At 42.4% G+C, this 19,133-nt stretch overlaps 2 protein-coding genes across 5 annotated transcripts in view; both read left to right on the top strand.

Annotated features, from left to right (window-relative positions):
- The first annotated feature begins 8,713 nt into the window (after positions 1-8,713).
- On the top strand, positions 8,714-14,772 carry leap2 (liver-expressed antimicrobial peptide 2). Its single transcript, XM_078412331.1, has 3 exons — positions 8,714-8,874; positions 11,969-12,123; positions 13,506-14,772. Exons 1-3 carry the CDS (start codon positions 8,806-8,808, stop codon positions 13,540-13,542), a joined length of 261 nt encoding a protein of 86 aa, XP_078268457.1. The 5' UTR covers positions 8,714-8,805; the 3' UTR covers positions 13,543-14,772.
- A 1,298-nt stretch (positions 14,773-16,070) lies between these two features.
- Positions 16,071-19,133, top strand: part of phka1a (phosphorylase kinase, alpha 1a (muscle)) — a 95,396-nt gene continuing 92,333 nt past the window's right edge. For all 4 annotated transcript variants that reach the window (XM_078412326.1, XM_078412325.1, XM_078412327.1 and 1 more), the window contains exon 1: positions 16,071-16,246. In XM_078412326.1, coding sequence (XP_078268452.1) covers positions 16,166-16,246 — 81 coding nt within the window. In that variant the 5' untranslated portion in view covers positions 16,071-16,165. The remainder of the gene's footprint in view (positions 16,247-19,133) is intronic.

Below are 19,133 nucleotides of genomic sequence, written 5' to 3'. Positions count from 1 at the left end.
TAATGGGAGAAGACAGTTGAGGAGGACTCCAGTGATGACTTTACCAACAGCACACATCAAAGACCACTCTGTAGTTATCTAAGTTGGATCCGTCTCTGCTTTTGAAGTCTCTAACATCCCTTGATACATGATCCTCTCCCCAGATGAGGGCAAAGTCTAGAACATCAGAATGGATACATGGTGGTAGTAGTGTATCACCTCAAACTATTCAGCCACCATTCCTGTCAAGCATCTCCTTCCCCATTTATGATAAACCCTGAAGGTTCCACAGTAGCCCTCATCAGTCACCTAAAAATCCTCAGAACCAGTGTAGAAACAAGTCATCAGTGATCCCGAGAGTCTGAGAAGGTAAGTTGAAAACACCCAGACCTATCAGAAACACCTTTAAATAAGATTGCATATTCACACCTTTATGTATGATATATTTTACAGCAGGAAGCTCGTGACAGATATTTGCAAATGTCTGCAGTGTTGCTCCATGGCCCCAGGTCTGTGCCATTGCCTATAATGCTACCATCTCAATCACCTGAGCTATCTTTCGTTTCATAGGTCATGTCCACAGGGACACTATATTCAAAGAGCCAAATGAAAAGAGGAAGTACCTGCCTGATGGCTCAAACAATGGCTCAAACAATGTAGCCTGGAGTTCTGCCTTTGCAAATCCTTGTGTATGTATAAATTCTCAATAAAATGTAATACAAATTATTTAATTTTGTACAAGAAAATCATTGTTTTTCTACTTTTAAGCACAATGGAATAATGGTCAATGGAGAGTAGAGAACAATCAGGCTAAGGTGGGAGGGGAGGCACTCAATGTGGAAAAATAGAACACTGGCTGGCAAGGGAACATTGAAGCAACTATTAATGTTCATCAAACTGTGTAATGTAACTCAATTCCTCCACCCTGTGGTACACATGACAAAGTACAGGACAGATATGACTGATAAAATTACTCGTACAATGTTGCCATTTCAGATCAAGTCTGAACTAAATCTTTATTAGAACTGATTTTAACTTTGGGTGACACGTGCAAACAAATTTTCTATGAAGTATTCTACAAAATTATTCTTGTGAAAGGTAAGTGAGGGGAAGAGAATTATAATTGAGACACAAGAGATTTCTCATACTGGAGTCGAGTAAAACAGAGTGCTGGAGCAATGTAGTCCCAATGATCATCTGGAAGATAATTACCCCATAACATTTGGATGTGCCCCAACATATGATGTTCAGTACAGAAGGCCAATGTGACAGTGGCCCAGTTTTGAATGCTAGTGGCATACCCTTGGCATTGGGCATCAAATAAATTATGGATAAGCTATGACCCAGATCACCCTACCACTGGTCACACATCAACATATCTGCATTTATTGTCCATCCCCATATTCTTTTGAACCAAGAAGTTTGCAAACCAATTTTAGGAGGCAGCTTGGAATCAACCAAACTATTGTGAGTCAATGTTCACATAAAGGACAGATCAGATCAGGGTGGTATATTTCCTTCCTCCAACATTTTTGTGAAGGAGTTGATTTTCTTGAAACAAGCTTTGTTTTTTTTTAAATCACTGTTACCGATAATGCTGCAAATATAAATGTTAAATTTTGTTGTTTGTGCACCTTTTCATTCCACAATATTGAAAGGCAGGCACATATTCCAGGATTTATTTAATTAACTACGATTATTTTCCTAGCTACCATGCTAAGCTTCACACATCTCTAGATCATCATTCCAGGCATCTGGTTTTACTGGTTCAGTTACTTAAACATACTGGTTCAGTTACTATAATAATCCATCTGATAAATTTATGATAAAAAACATGTACTACGAATTTTGCAGACACTTGCTCTGTCAAAAAGGTACAGGTTAATTCAGTGACATGATTCCAGTACCCATTTTCCAGTTTTATCCAACTTAATACCCAACATCACATTAACAATATTTTAAATCTTGAATGTTATTATCCCACATTTTTTTGTTGTTTCTTCAGATTTTTTGCCCAGATGAAAGTGAACTAAATAGATACGGGGCATCTGGTTTATCTCTTGTGTGTAGCTAAAGCATCTTCCTACAGTTCGCCCCAATATAAAGGGAAGGGAAGAATGCAGTTAAGGTTTCTGCTTCTAACCATAACCCAGTCAATTCTGCATCTCTCTTGGTCAACATGGTCCAGCCAGCATGTAAAGAATGCCACATTGGTTCCGATATTCCCTCCTGCCCATGAAACTGTTCCCCAGTTCTAGAAAAGGATGGAAGATAACCAGAGAAGGAATTCTCATTCACTGATGAAAGCATGTTCATATCTGTAAGCCTCTGTCATAAGATCTTGCAACTGGAATCATCCAGATTTTTCTCTCAAATTCATATTGTATCTGCAAACTATCCTTTCAGACTATTTCCACAATTTCAATTGGGAATATGCACAATTACTAAAATCGCCAAAATCACATAGTGCAGGCTGAAGATTCCGATTGAGTCCATGATGTCCTTCAGTTACTTTCTGAATCTCTGACTCAAAATCCCTGTGGATTTGGATCCAGATTCTTTCTATGATGTAAATAATAAACTTTGAATGCCCTTCATTATATAATTTGTAATACAGCAACATTCATTAAGATAACATAAGGAATTTAACTTCCATTTCTTTAGCAGTATCACTGATCATGAATGCACCTAGCATTTTAAACTACTGCATGAGGTGTTGCATTTTGGGATGTCTAACAAGGGCAGGACCTATACAGTGAATGGTAAGCCTCTAGGGAGTTGTAGAGCAGAGGGATCTAGGAGTGCAGCTTTATTGTTCCTTGAAGGTTGAGTCGCAAGTAGATAAGGTGGCCAAAAAGGCTTTTGGCATGTTGGCCTTCATCAGTCAGAATATTGAGAATAGAAGTTGGGAGGTCATGTTGCAGTTGTATAAGACGTTGGTGAGACCGCATTTAGAGTATTGTGTAACATAACATAACATAACAACACTTTATTGTCACTCGGCTTTTTACACCGAACGAAATTTCAGCAGTCACACAAAACACAGCAAAAAAGAAAAGAACACAGGACACCCGACCTCAACACAAACATCCATCACAGTGACTCCAAACACCCCCTCACTGTGATGGAGGCAACAAAACTTCCCCTCTCTTCCCCCCGCACCCACGGACAGGCAGCTCGACCCCTACCGAGGCAAACGACACGCACAGCCCCCGCAAGGGGATGGAAGGCCCCGCGGCCGAGCCGCCCTGGGCACCGAAACGTCCCGCGGCCGCACCGGGCGATGTTAAGTCCAGCGGCCGAGCTGCACCGGGCACCGAAACGTCCCGCGGCCGAGCCGCGCCGGGCACTGAAACGTCCCGCGGCCGAGCCGCGCCGGGCACTGAAACGTCCCGCGGCCGAGCCGCACCGGGCACTGAAACGTCCCGCGGCCGAGCCGCACCGGGCGATGTTAAGTCCAGCGGCCGAGCCGCACCAGGCACTGAAATGTCCCGCGGCCGAGCCGCACCGGGCACCGAAACGTCCCGTGGCCGAGCCGTGCTGGCGATGTTAAGTCCAGCGGCTGAGCCGCACCGGGCACTGAAACGTCCCGCGGCCGAGCCGCGCTGGCGATGTTAAGTCCCGCAGCCGAGCCGCGCCGGCGATGGAAGGCCCCGTGGGCGAGCTGCGCCCCGGGGAAGAGACCTAATAAAAGAAAGGTTTCCCCCGCCCCACCCCCACACCCCACCCCCCCACCACACATACACAGCCAAAAACAGAAACAAAAACCATCCCAACACCGACACAAACAAAAAAAAAGAAAAAAAGACAAACAGACTGCCAGAGAGCCGCAGCCGTTAGGCGCAGCCAACTCCTCCATGGTTCTGGGCACCATGTTATAGGAAAGATATTGTTAACCTTGAAAGGGTTTAGAGAAGATTTACGAGGATGTTGCCAGGACTCGAGGTTGTGAGCTATAGGGAGAGGTTGAATAGGCTGGGTCTCTTTTCCTTGGAGCGCAGGAGGATGAGGAGTGATCTTATAGAGGTGTATAAGATCGTGAGAGGAATAGATTGGATAGATGCACAGAATCCTTTCCCCAGAAATAGGGGAATCGAGAACCATAGATTCAAGGTGAAGGGAAAAGGATTTAATAGGAATCTGAGGGGGAAATTTTTCACACAAGGGTGGTGGGTGTATGGAACAAGCTGCAAGAGGAGGTAGTTGAGGCTGGGACGGATGGTCCCAATGTTTAAGAAACAGTTAGACGGGTACATGGATAGGACATTTGTAGGGATATGGACCAAGTGCAGGCAGGTGGGACTCCTGTAGCTGGGACATGTTGGCTGGTGTGGGTAAGTTGGGCCGAAGGGCCTGTTTCCACGTGGTATCCCTCTATGGCTCTATGAATCTATGAGGTTCAACCTGTTTGATTCCTCACTGATCAAAGCAGCATAGCACAGTCTTGTTGAGGAGTGGGACAGGGTTATGGTTTAAAAATCCTTCTTTGATGAACACAATTATTTCCAAGGTTAGGAGAAAATCAGGGAAGACAGTTCATAAATAATGATTGAATCTTAGGGAGCCTCATGTCTTTGGCTCATCTTTGTGATCAGGAGTTTGGACACAAATTCCATGGACTGATGGTGGTGGTTCCATGGAGTGATGTTGAAGGCACCTTGGTTTTTAAACTACTGCATGAGGGTTCATCCCATCCATTCCTCTCCAATCACTAAAGCAGCCTCATGAACGAGTGGGGCAGCTTTATTGAGGCTCTAAGCTGCCAGACCAGATGCTTGTCCATCATCCCAACTTGAATATAAACAGTCACACAAGAATATCATGAAATGCACCCCAGAGTATGGAAAACTCTCAACATTTCTGTCTTGTTATTTATTAATTTATGAACTCTTCCAAACAGCTGCTCAGCAAAAGTTAACTCAAAGCTAGTTTACAGTACGTTTTTGAGTGCCAGATAACCTATGGTAATGTGAGACTTCCATGTTGCAACACTATTTTTTGAACGCAAATAAAATTGATTCAGAGGCTGGAGCACAACATTTCGGAGAATCTGGCCATCAATGACTCTAGGAACATGTTGGTCATAACATTAATCATGATTCCCACATGAATCATGATTTCCCCATACATTTTAAAGGTCCTCCAGCTTTTATCTGTTGTTCTTTCAGTGTCTATTTACATTGGAAGAGAAATTTGTTGGAGGCTGCACTCAAAATTCACCTTTAGATCCATGGAAAATTTAACAGATATCAGCTAATGTTTTACCTTCTTGGCAGAATTCCCTCATTCTGAATGTTTGCATTGACTGTTGGACAGATTCAGGATGTCTCACAGGCAGAGGAAATGTTGCCAAAAAGAGAAGAAGAAAAATCACTGCCATCAGTCCTGTTCCATGGAACTCAGGCCCAATTAAATGATCATGAAAATGCAACCAAAAACACAAGTCGCTTGGATTCAATCTTTATTCATGACCTCCTCCTAAATTTGGACACATTAAATAAATTAAGAGGGAGAACAAAAGAAATGTCATCACGCAGTGAGTTTGAAAGTTGTGGAAACAAGGAACTGCAGATGCTGGTTTACAAAAAACCCCCACAAAGTGCTGGAGTAACTTAGCAGGTCATGCAACATTCCTAGAGAACATGGATAGGTGATGTTTCAGGTGGGGATCCTTCTTCAGACTGATTGCATGTGCGGGGGGGGGGGGGGGGGGGGATAAATCTAGTAGAGAAGAAGAGGAGGACAAAGCATGGCAGGTAATAGATGAACACATGCAAGGGGGGTTCTTCACAGGTAGATAGTTGCTCAAAGGCCAGAGAAGAAAATAGGTGTGAGACAAAAGGATTGAAGAGTTGTAAATTGTGAAGCCAGATGAAGGAATGTAGGTGGAGGGGAGGGGAGAAATTTGGCGAGTCATGGTGCAGAATAGTTGAGTGGGAAAGAAAGGGGAGGGAGAGGCAGGGTTGTTTTGAGATTTTAAAAAAATCAGAGAAACCTTGGGTTGCAAGCCACCTGAGTGGAATTCTCTGGAATTAATGTCCAGGTTTACTAATTAAAGCAGAATCAATGTCAAGATTTGGGATTTGGTCGAATGAATATTTGAAGTAAAGGGGATTGAAAGGAACAATATTGGTAAATGAATGGAACTATTTGTTCATACGAAGGTGATCATTGCACAGACAGGGTGTAAGGGTTGAAAGGTCACTTTTCACTGTATGACTTTTATGAATTTCCAGAGCTTTAATAATTCACTGCTACTCACATATCATGAGGAACTGTAGTGATGGGGAGCTGATGGAAAGGTATCAACTTTGAATGAAAAAATATTAAAAAGGAGAAAATATACTCTTATTCAGATGGAAATGCACCATGTAGAATAAAACATGCTGACCACAAAGTTCCAGTTTTGCAACTAGCTCTGTGCTGAATTTACTTTGTCAGTTGGATATTAGCCAAGGACAGAACTGGATATAACTCATAGGTTATAAAAAAGTCAGATAAAAAGTTGGCCCTGCTTATAGAATCAGGCAGGCCACATTTTGGATTTTGTGGAAAACTACTATCTTGCTAAGTCATACAAACACCAGCAATATCTATTTCAGTAGCACTTTGAACATATTTAAATAGCCAAAAGTGATTTACATTTTCAAACAAACTTGGAATAAGTTGCCTTTGGTAGTTAAGGCTAATTACCAAAAGCTTTGCAAATGAAGAATGTTTTAAGAAGCATTCTAAGTAAGGGGAGAAAATAGGAAAAATTTAGAGCATTAACACCAGAGGGCAATGAGGTCTCCTGGCCGGTCCACAGCCCTAAGCCGCAGGCCTGGCTCCCTGGAGAGGGAAGCCTGGTGATCTGCTGGCCCCTGAAGATCAGGAACTGGAGGGGAGGATGGCAAGAGCTGGCAATGTTTGCGGATGCTGGACAAAAGGCCCATTAAGAAGAACCGGGGTGTCTTCCCTTCCGTACCCTCAATTTCAGCTGCAGCAGGTGCTCCCTGGAAAACAAGGGCTGAAGAGGCATCCTCAATAAGAATGGTGATATAGTTGTATAGTAGTTTATTTAGTATATTTGTTTGACGTATTATGGTGGAGAGTTTTGTTTTTATTTATTTCATACTGTAAATATTATTGTAAATAATTGATTAAATTATTTTGGTTAAAACAAAGGGCTGAAGAAGGCCATGCAAGGAGAGGGACGACTGCTCGCGGGACAACTGGAACAGAGGCATCGCCTGCAACGGGCCTTTGCTGCAGCTGGGGCGGAAAATGGTGCTAAAATGGCCCTTTTGCCAATGGACTCAGCTCTGTACATACTTTACTAACCGGGGGATTGTGCTGATATATGGTGATAGACTTGCTGACCTATACACACAAAAAAAGTATTTCACTGTATCTTGGTACACGTTATAATAAAGGAACCATGAAACCGTTGCAGCTAGTAAAATTGTAGCTATTAATATGAGTGGTGCACATTCAGGGGATTCCGCGCCTAACCTGAATGTGTACGCCACTGCCATGACTGACTTCATCAGCAAGTGCGTAGAAGACTGTGTGCCGACGAAGGCAATCCGAGTGTTCCCCAACCGGAAACCATGGATGAACCGTGAGGTACATTCACAGGTTAAGGCCAGGTCCGCTGTATACAAGTCAAATGATCCCGAGCAGTAGAAGAGGACTTGCTATTATCTCCACAAATCTATCAAGGATGCCAAGAGACAATACCAGGACAAACTTGAGTCCCAGTAGAATCATTTGGACACACGCAGAATGTGGCAAGATCTGAATACCATATCTGGCAGCAAGCAAAGTCAGGCAACATCACTGGTGACAGTGTGGCCCTACCTGATGAGTCATTGGTTATTTGGGGAAGAACTTTAAATTTTCATTAAGATTCTGCACAGGGATATAGAAAAATATCCAAAACACTGCACATCTTCACTGTGATATTGAGAATCTCAAACATCGGCGAGACCAAACGCAGACTGGCCGATCGTTTCGCGGAACACCTTCGCTCAGCCCGCGTGAACCAACCTCATCCATGGACACTTTAATTCTCCTTCCCATTCCTACACAGACCTTTCTGTCCTCGGTCTCCTCCATTGTCAGAGTGAGGCTAAACGCAAATTGGAGGAACAGCATCTCATATTTCGCTTGGGCAGCTTGCAGCCCAGTGGGATGAATATTGACTTCTCTCACTTCAGGTAGCCCCGGCATTCCTTCTCTCTCTTTTCGTCCCCCACTTAATTCGCACAGGCTTCTCATTTTCACCCTACAAACAGCTTACAATGGCCTGTTTCCTTTATCATCGTTACTTTTTTTGCATATCTTTCATTCGTTGTTCTTTATCTCTACGTCACCGTCTATATCTCTCGTTTCCCTTATTCCAAACCAGTCTGAAGGGCCTCGACCCGAAACGTCACCCATTGCTTCTCTCCAGAGATGCTGCCTGTCCGGCTGAGTTACTCCAGCTTTTTGTGTCTATCTTCGGTTTAAACCAGCATCTGCAGTTCCTTCTTACACATTTTGAGATTTCAGCTCAGAATAGTTCCTGTCCTGAAATTTCAAAGATTCCGGGACAGTAACCATTCACTATGCTGAGTTAGTTAATGAAACCAAGTCTTTTTTTTCTCTCCCTTGTTTGAGGAATGCGCATGAAGGTTCATTACTAAATCTTTAAACTTGCTAAATACGACAAATAATCTGACGCAAGCCCAGTCTGCGTAAATAAAAGATAGAACAGGCTGCCCTTGAAACCTCCGGGGATAAAAAACCAGACTTGATCCCACAACTCACAAACCCGAAGCAGTTGCCTGACAGTTTTGGAAGATGGAAACTGGAAGTTGGAGGACACGAGTAATCGTTGCAATTGTAACTTTACAGTTGGTTTATTCCAAGGTTGGCGAGATTAATGTTAGTCTGATGTGGTCTGGTCTGGTGCAAAAGAAAAAGGTGGAATAGGCAGTCCCTGGGCCACGAAAATGTTCCATTGCTGAGAACTGCTCGTAACCCGAATTTTCGTAAGTCGGAAGGGACAGAAACTGCGTGTGGGGGAGGATCAAAAAGCAGCCGTGTCGGGGCAGCGGGCTGGGGCGGGAGGAGTGGCCGCCAGCAGTGAGACTGCTCGGGACTCCCGTCCCATCGCGTCCCGTCTCGGCTCGGGTCGAGGGCGAGGAGAAGGAACGCGGAATTGCCCGGTTCCCACCCAGCAGAAGATACCTACAGCAGCCGGCAGATCTATCCCCACACGGACCTCCGAACCAAAGATACAACGGGCGCGGCGACTCAAACCTCTCATTCCTCGGCTCGGCCTCTTTACTGCAAATCACTCGATGCGCCTCACAAAACCACCTGTGAAGCTTTTCTATTAAGTTAAGGAAGTTTAACTTGTTTCAAGAATTGTTTAAAAACTCATCGGAAATATTCGTAAAGTTAAAAAAAACTAAATTAGGTTTTTTAGAGATCAAGGGCGGCCTGTATTTTTAAATACATATCTCTGCACCCCCCCCCCCCCCCCCCATTATTTGCTTAATGAATTGGCAAATGTGGTCCTCTGGCAAAGCGACCAGGAAGGTTCCAGACCATCAGGACCTAGGAATTTATCTGCCTTCAGTCCCAACAGTTTACCTAACACCATTTCCTGGCTAATGTGGATTTCCTTCAGTTCCTCCTTCCCACTAGATCCTTGGTACCCAAGTATTTCTGGGAGATTGTTTGTGTCGTAATGAAGACAGAACCAAAGTACTTGTTTAACTGTTCTTCCATTTCCTTGTTTCCCATTATAAATTTACCCGTTTCTGACTGTAAGGGACCTATATTTGTCTTCACTAATCTTTTCCTCTTCACATACCTATGAAAGCTTTAATAGTCAGATTTTATATTCCCCGCAAGCTTTCTTTCATGCTCTATTTTCCCCCTCTTAATTAACCTCTTTATCCTCCTCTGTTGAATCCTAAATTTATTCCTGTCCTCCGGTTTGCTGCTTCCTCTGGCCAATTTATATGCCTCTTCCTTGGATTTAACACTATCTCCAATTTCCCTCGTTAGCCACGGTTGAGCCACCTTCCCCGTTTTATTTTTACGCCAAACAGGGATGAACAATTGTTGTAACTCATCCACGCAATCTTTAAATCTTTGCCATTGCTTATCCACCGTCAACCCTTTAAGTATCATTTGCCTGTCTATCCTAACCAATTCCTGTCACATTCCATTAAAGTTACCTTTCTTTAAGTTCAAGCCCATTGTCTCTGAATTAACTGTGTCACTCTCCATCTTATTGCAGAATTCTACCAAATTATGGTCACTGTTGTCCAAAGGGCGTTGCACAACAAGATTGCAAACTAATCCTTCCTCATTGCACAATACCCAGTCTAGGATGGCCTGCCCTCTAGTTGGTTCTACATATTGGCTTAGAAAACCATCCTGTATACACTCCAAGAAATACTCCTCCTCAGTGTTGTTACCAATTTGGTTGGCCCAATCTATATGTAGATTAAAGTCGCATCAATAATCAGATTACACCCCCCCCCCCTATCAATGATTGAATGAAAATGTACAAGGTATGATTATACTAAAATAGTGGCATCTTCGTTGGCATGAATGAATTGGGCTGAAGTGCCAGTTTCCATGTTGCACGACTCTATGAAATTTTGGGGGTGAGGTAGGGTTTGGGTCACTAGATGTTCGAATGAGTAGAAATTATAAAGAGAAAGAGTAGTAAGTTCAATCTATTTCAGACTGCAAATCCCATGCTGTGCACAGACCTTGTATGCACAGAACAAATAGTGCAGGATGTACTTTGCTTGGTATTTAATGCTATTGGTTGTGCCTGATGGCCTCTTGTGCGTGTGCATGTCATTGGCACAGAGAAGCTGGGAAAACAACTCAGAATAGACTTGAGGCCCACTGTACTGGATTGTGTTCAGTACTTAGATTTTTTATGTTTTTCCACCACACGATGTACAAAAGAAATTGCACAATGCAATAGATTTACAAGTCCGATTTGTTGTTTATAATAGATTTTACCTATTTTGTTTTGGGATGAGAATCTCAATAATCACAACAAATGCACTGGAGATGTACTGAATGTGGATTAAAATAAATTGGTATCAATGGATTGATGGCCTATTGTGATTCGCATTAGGCAATTTCCACCAATACAAAAACAATTTACACAATTTATTCAGTAGGATTTGGCCCGACCCCATTTTATAGAGCGGTATCATTAAGCTAGGGCTGGTCGTATTAACATTTCTCTTACTACATGGAGATTTGCTGAATATTTGTACTGCTCTTGCACACATCTTGAGATTTACAATTGAGAACATCTCTGATGCACAAGATTGGAATATGTATTCTGGAATCTTTCAATAATTATATTTAATCCAGAGCATTCAACTGCTAAAGTAAAGAAGTATGTTTTTAATGTGGCTTCTCCTAATATTCTGCACAATGTGAACCAGAAGGCCTTGGAAACCATAGGTGTAAAATACTATATTGCAATTTAGGTGGATTTCCACATGTGTAAATCCTACAATTGGAAAAAAAAATCCACATGAAATCAAGCACAATTATCTGAAAGAATGCAATGCAATTATAACAAATTAATTCCCCGTGTGATTTTTGAATCATGGCCACTCGTGACCACTCCTTCAGGGTTTTGTGCAGTATGGATGAACATTGAGTTTTTTTCTCCTTTATGCTTCTAAAATGTGCTTCTGTTATATTATTGAGTTTCCAGCTGCTTCCAAGTGGTCTGTTCACCAGTAATCTAAAGATGTTGACTGCCACAATCCTCCATCATGATCGAAAGATACGTGAACTTCTCTTGTGATCAATGGATGCATGTTTCTTAATCTGTTACATTCTAACCAGAGAGCAGAGAGAATGAACTAATTTACAGCCATCAATTATAAATTTAATCTGTTCATTTATTTGTAGATTTTATTTATTTTTCATTTTTTAATTATCCGGTATGTCTTTTTATTTCAAGTTGGATACAATGCCCATCCCGAATGAAGTTTCTCAGAAGTCCCCTGTTCCTCGACGTCTTTCCCGGAACACTCCCTTCTGGAGGATGGTCACTGGCAGTAAACCTGTTCAAGCCACCTGTCAGCATGATTATGAGTGTAGCACAAAAACTTGCAGGTAAAACCGGTGTGTGATCATTATTATGGGAACAAATTGTATTCTTATACATAATCTTCAGCATATTGTGTAACTGCTTTCAGACTTGGAAATTATGCACATGGTGTGCCACCTGTAGATTAGCCATAAATATTAAAACAACTTTCATGCAAGGCTTGACTGCAAATGTGCAGATGCCTCCTATCCCTTTGTTTAAAGGTTGATGGCTGCAGATGTGATACCATGAAAAATTTACGATACATTTATATTCTGTTTTAATTAAGCCATTTTTTTCAACTACAATACAGCATGGAAATGAGCTCTTCGACCCAACTCATCCATGCAGATCAAAATGTCCATCAAAGCTAGTCCCATTGCTGCATTTGACCCATATCCTCTCAATCTTTTCTGTCCACATACCTGCCTAAATTTATTTTAAATACTCAGGCATCTCGTTCCATATATGTCCCATTCCCTGTGTGAAAAGGTTACAACTCAGGTTCTTATTAAATCTTTTCCCTCTCACAACTTATGCCGACACCACCTCTGGCCCAGGCTCCAGGCCGGTCCGACCAACCTTCACCGACAGGCCAGGGTGCCAACGTCAGCCCATTCAACCTCCCCGGCTGCTTCCAGACTGGACCTATTGCTGCCACGACCGGCCCACACAGCTTCCTCAGCCGCTTCCAGGCCCGGTCTACCGCTACCGCCAATCCTTACCTGCACTCCGGCCGTCCAAGAGCTACAACCAATGATTTTGCTAATTCTCACCTTTCCCTCGGCCACCAGCAGGCCAGGGCCGTCAATTCACCTGGACTCCAAGCCCAGTTCCAGACTGAGAATATGAAGAAGGTGTCGACTCTAAAAGTCACCTATCCATGTTTTCCAAAGATGCTGCTGAGTTACTCTGCCCTTTGTGTCCTTTTGTGCTTTAACCAGTATCTGCAGATGTTTGTTTCTACTACGTAAACAATGATAATTCTTTACTCGGTTATAGCGGACAATTGGTAATAACAGTCACAAATTTCTCCCCCCCACCATCACAATGGTCCATTATAACAAGATTTGAAATATTATGTAGTTTACGGTATTGGCTGAATCATTTTGGTAGGATTATTTTGCTGAGCAGAAATATGTTGTCATTTGTGCTTGTACAAAATGGCTGTTTTATGAGTTCAAATGTAAACATCAGGTGAGCCTATTCAGTGGCAAATATGGTGCTACCGGTAAAAAAACGTTAACGGTTTCTTGGTAAAGAAAAAGTAACTTTTATCGCTATCTTTGTTTGAAAACAAAGTGATGTTGGAAAATAATAAGGAATTGCTGAAGGTCCTCTTCAATTGTAGGAAATCCAATAAGTGCTTCACATTCTCATGTATAATCCATGTTTCTGCATTTCACAGGGCCAAACAGTGTACACATTCTAAATTTGTGGCTTGAGGAAATATTGTCCTTGTATAATCCATCAAGATGAAATAAATTAAGAAAATTAAATCAGGATCAAGAATGAAGTCTATCTACTCAACTGTTTTCCTTCACATTTATGTTCTGCAAATAAAAACTTTGCATCAAATCATTCTCGCCTGGACTAGCTGCCAGAATTGCCACTGCAGTCTTCTCATGCTTGTACTTATTTAGCACAATATGGAAGAGCAACTTTACTATTTTTGAAGCATTTTGGAAAGGTTCAGTGGTCCAAAACAACATGGGGTTCAATTATGGAAATGTGTCATCACATAGAATGTCCTGGACGATATCCGAGAACCAGGCGACATGGGTTTAAGGTGAGGGAGGAACGAATTAAAAGGTACCCGAGGGGCAACTATTTTATACAAATGATGGTAAGTGGCACGGTAATGATGGCACGGTAGCGCAGCGGTAGAGTTGCTGCTTTACAGCGAATGCAGCGCCGGAGACTCAGGTTCGATCCTGACTACGGGTGCTGCACTGTAAGGAGTTTGTACGTTCTCCCCGTGACCTGCGTGGGTTTTCTCCGAGATCTTCGGTTTCCTCCCACACTCCAAAGACGTACAGGTTTGTAGGTTAATTGGCTGGGTAAATGTAAAAATTGTCCCTAGTGGGTGTAGGATAGTGTTATTGTACGGGGATCGCTGGGCGGCACGGACTTGGAGGGCCGAAAAGGCCTGTTTCCGGCTGTATATATATGATTATATGGAACAAGCTGCCAGAGGAGGTAGTTGAGGCTATCACAACATTTAAGAAACATTTAGACAGGTACATGGATAAGATAGGTTGAGAGGGATATGGGCCTTACGTAAGCATGTGGGGCAAGTGTAGTTGGGGCATGTTGGTCGGGATCGGCAAGTTGGGCCGAAGGGCCTGTTTCCACACTGATTGATTCTTTGACTCTATATCCAACCCTAGAAATGATTGAAATTCCAGGACACTATCCCTAAAACAAGAGATCAGGCAAGTTCAAAAAGTGTGCTGAGAAATATGTGAGCTTCTAAGTAGTATAGGTTAAGGCAATAGCTTTAAGTATTTTTTTATTCAGCATTAGTACCTTGTCATAAAGTTTTCAAAATTCAGTCATCCAAAAGTAATTTCACATTTTCTACTTTGATATTTTGTTATATTGTAATCAAAAGCACTTATTTCAATAGGTGGACACAATATGCTGGAATAACTCAGCGGGACTGGCAGCATCTTTGGAGAGAATGAATGGGTGACGTTTCGGGTCGAGACCCTTCTTCAGACTCTCTGAAGGGTCTCGACCCGAAACATCACCCATTCCTTTTCTCCAGAGATGCTGCCTGGCCGCTGAGTTACTCCAGCATTTTGTGCCACCTTTGATTTAAACCAGCATCTGCAGTTCTTTCCTACACACTAATCTCAATACTTTGGCCTGGAAATAAAAATATTTCAATTGTACTCAACTGTTCTTCTTCTTCTTTCGTGTCCATCATCCATATTTAAAATGTTGACATCGCTGTCATCGTCCGTCCTGAAAAGGACGCAAGCTTCCGACGACAATCAGTGGGAGCCATCACTTGTTGCAATAGATGATGGTGGTAGCAGAATTAGCTCAGGAGACTTCCAGTTTCCAGCCAACTTAACTGTAAAATCTCTCTACCACTTTGAATATTTTGTTTTCATAGTGTATTTTAGTTATGGATGACTCGGTATTCCTCTTTTGTTCAACTAGATTGTCCCAATTTCATTGTTTTTGAAATATTAAACAAAAGTATTCATTTTCCTCTGTCCCTCTCTTCCCCTCCCCTTCCCAGATCTCCGTCTTCCTGTCCACCAATATCCTTCCTTTGTCGTCCCGTCCCCCCACACCCCCGCTGACATCAGTCTGAAGGGTCTCGACCCGAAACGAAACGTCACCCATTCCTTCTCTCCTGCCAGATGCTGCCTGACCTGCTGAGTTACTCCAGCATTTTGTGAATACCTTCGATTTGTACCAGCATCTGCAGTTATTTTCTTACACTTCATTTTTAAAGGTGCACAACTAATAAAACATAAATAACAAAGAGTAAAAAGGGAACTAATCAAATTAAATTATAATGTTATTTCTACCAGGCATTCCAGTCCTCTTGGAGCCTGAACAATTAATAAGGGCACTGGTGGACACCATTACCCAGTTGGTGTACAAACAATAATTCACACTATTTCTGTTTCAAGGGAAGAGTCTTGGAGACACAGTACACTTGGTGGTGCAGCTGGTAGAGCGGCTCCCTCACAGTCCCAGAGTCAGTGGTTTGATCCTGACCTCGGGTGCTGTCTATGTGGAACTTGCACGTTCTCCCTGCGACCCCACGCGCAGTGCCCACGCGCCCAGCACGTGGAGGAGCGAAGGCCGGGCATGCGCAGTAACGGCAGGCGCAGGGACCGTGGTGCGCAGGCGTAGTGAGCGGAGCGCCCCCTGGCGGTGGTTGGCAGGGCCGGTGGGCGGGGCGACTCGGTGCCAGCGAAGTCAGCGGCAGTTTCTGCCCTGGGCAGCAACAGGTGGCCGCGGCAGAGGGGGTAGTGTCAGGCTGCTCGGTCGGCGCGGGTGCAGGGGGATTGCCGTGCAGCCGGACAGCAGCTGCTGAGCCCCATGATGAGGAGCCGCAGTAACTCCGGGGTGCGGTTGGACTATTACGCCCGGCTGGTGAGCAGCACCATCCTGTGCCATCAGGTGGGTAATTGCCGGCAAGCCGACAGAGGAAGAGGGTCTCCCTTCAAGTAACCCAGGCTTGGTGACCAAGACTCACACGTTAAACAGCCCGCGGCTCCTTGAAACTCATTCGTGAAACTTATCCGTTGGCTTCGAGCCAGTTTCACAATGAAATCTTAGTTATGAAACGAGTCACTGCAGATGAAAACAGACTGTTCTCTTTCATGAGAGTTTGACAGTTCATAACTTGTGCCAGGCAGCCCGCAACCGCAGCAGGTCGAACTGGCGAGCGTTGAATCTTTGCTAGATGCTTTTTTCTCATACCTGGGTCTGGGTGAATGGATGTAGTTTTCCTCAAAAGATTGATAATGTCAGCAAACATTCCAGTACCAGTGCCTGCTTAGAATTTGGGAAGTTTTGGAAGACATGTAATAATTGTCTACCTTTTAGATATATAAAGGGTAGAGTGAGACTGAAGCCGAGGTAGGCTGGCGTTCTATCGCATTCAGATCATTTCTATTTTATGTGCTACCAAATTTTAAAAGTTTTTAAAAATAGTTTATTCACAAAATGCTGGAGTAACTCAGCAGGTCAGGCAGCATCTCAGGACAGAAGGAATGGGTGACGTTTCGGGTCGAGACCCTTCTTCAGACTCAATAGTTTAGTCTGAATTAGAAATCAGGTACTCCGGCAGCATACATGGAGAGATGATTAATGTTTTAGCCTAATGACTTTTCATCAGAGTTAGAAAAGGTTAGAAATAGACATTTATTGTTATTATGAGGAAGGGGAAGGATGGCAAGAATATTAGTGACCGGGGTGTCTCTCAAGGGAAACAATGCTTGTTGTAAGGAGGTGATGAATGAAAATAGTGAAACAAACATATGAAAAACATTTAAAATAAGACACAAAGTGCTGGTGTAACTCTGGGTCAGGCAGCATCTCCGGAGAACATGGATAAATTATGTTTCGGGTCTGAATCCTTCGGATTTCTCTCTAAAAAAATTATTTGTCTGAAGAAGGATCCCGATCTGATGAAATGTCACTTAACCTTGTCCTTCAGAAATGCTGCCTGACCTGTTCAGTTACTCTGGCACTTTGTGTTTTGCAAAAGAAAAATATTGTTTGGATTGTGAGTTACAAAACACTGAAATGAAACATGATGTTAAAATGCTCAGGAAGTTTGGCAGCATCTGTGGAAAGGGAAAAATAGAGTTAATGTTGCAGTTAGATGAGTTTGCATCAGAACTATCCTGTCCCCATCCTCTTCTGTGCAACTTAAAACATGTTTCATTTCTAATCTTCTCTAATTTGGAAGCAATGTCTTAAATCTAAAACACTAATTCAGTGTCTCTCAACAGATTTTGCCTGACCTATTTATGTCATTTTCTGTTTTTATTTCAGATTTCTAGTTTCTGCAACTATTTGTTTTTTAATATCTGGATTGTTACTACAGTACTAAATTACTACATTTTTGTGTGCATCACCCAGTAACTATAATGTAGAACTGAGGGGGTGAATGAAAAGTTGATCTATTTTGAAGATGTCAGCTGAGGGAAGACAGGTGGAAAGAAATAACAATTATCCACCTTCAAGTTGTGTCAGCTGATGTTTAACTGCCTTGAATTCTAGCAGAGTTGGTGAGGGGCTTTGTTTGTATGTACATTCTAAAGGAAACCAGCCAATAAATTTGCCAGGTTATCGCTGGGAATCCTTCCGAGCTGAACGTGATGTTGCACTCACCCTGAGAGCACATAAATGCATCTTACACCTCTGAAATAATAATTTAAACTATTATTTAATCGAGCATACTCCTTCCCTTGTGCACTCTGCCCCCATTCCGAACCACTTATCCATCTTTTGCTGAAGGCACTTGTAATCTGTAAAAATGTGCTTCTTTTTAAATTGTAGTAACATACAATTTAGAACAGGTGGGAAGTATGAACTTGTTTTTAGTTGTTGGTTGTGTCCACTGGTTGAGAGCTGACCCTGCAGCAGTGATCAGTTACATGGTGAATTAAAATAGACTTAATTAGAGACATGTCGTAATATACAGGTTCTTGACATTTCAAAAATTTCCGTTTGATAACCATGTGGGAAAACAGTTCTGATTGGAACATTTCTGCATACTTCATCCCCTTTCAATAATGCTAAAGAAAAAAAGAAATTATAATTAGAAATGTATTTAATTCAAAACTGATTTTCAGTCATTTTACTTCTGATTTTCTTTTTAACTGTTGACGTTTCATAGCTATCATATCACTTTGTTTTTCTCTCATGTTAGATCTGTTCGTGTTCTCTTCCCTCCTTTATGATTGTTGTCCCAGAGTTGCACAGTTCACAAAATGATATTAGATGAAGGCTAAATATATACCATGAAGTTTAACCACTACTTTAAGTTCATCTTTTGTGGATTCCTTTTCCAAAGTAGTCAACAATTGAACTATTAAGCTGAAATCCATGTCAAATTTATACATGCTATTAATCGGTATTTAATTGTAGTTAAGGTAGAAACAGAAAGCTCCAAAATGAACCGTCCATATTATTAAAACAAGTTAGAAGATAGAATGGTACAGCACAAGAACAGTCCTTTCGGCCCACAATGTCTGTGCCGAACATGATGCCAAGACCTACTCTTCACAGCCTGCACATTAATCATATTCCTCCATTTCCTGCAAACCCAGATGCCTATCAAAACGTTGCTAATATAAAACATGTGAGCAGATGAATTTAAATTGATTTACTTTTTCAGTGTTAAGATTTATATACATGTATTTTCACCATCCACATAGAGAACTTTCTGTCAAAGCATTAAAAATAGTCTCCTTGGTGGAAGATATGAAGGTGGAACAGACAATGGCTATCTGTGCCCTGTGATTTGCAGAATAATATCACCACTTCCAACCAA

The sequence above is a fragment of the Rhinoraja longicauda genome, chromosome 15, assembly GCF_053455715.1.
Source record: "Rhinoraja longicauda isolate Sanriku21f chromosome 15, sRhiLon1.1, whole genome shotgun sequence".
NCBI classification, from domain to species: Eukaryota; Metazoa; Chordata; class Chondrichthyes; order Rajiformes; family Arhynchobatidae; genus Rhinoraja; species Rhinoraja longicauda.
This window is presented reverse-complemented; position numbering and strand designations above follow the sequence as displayed.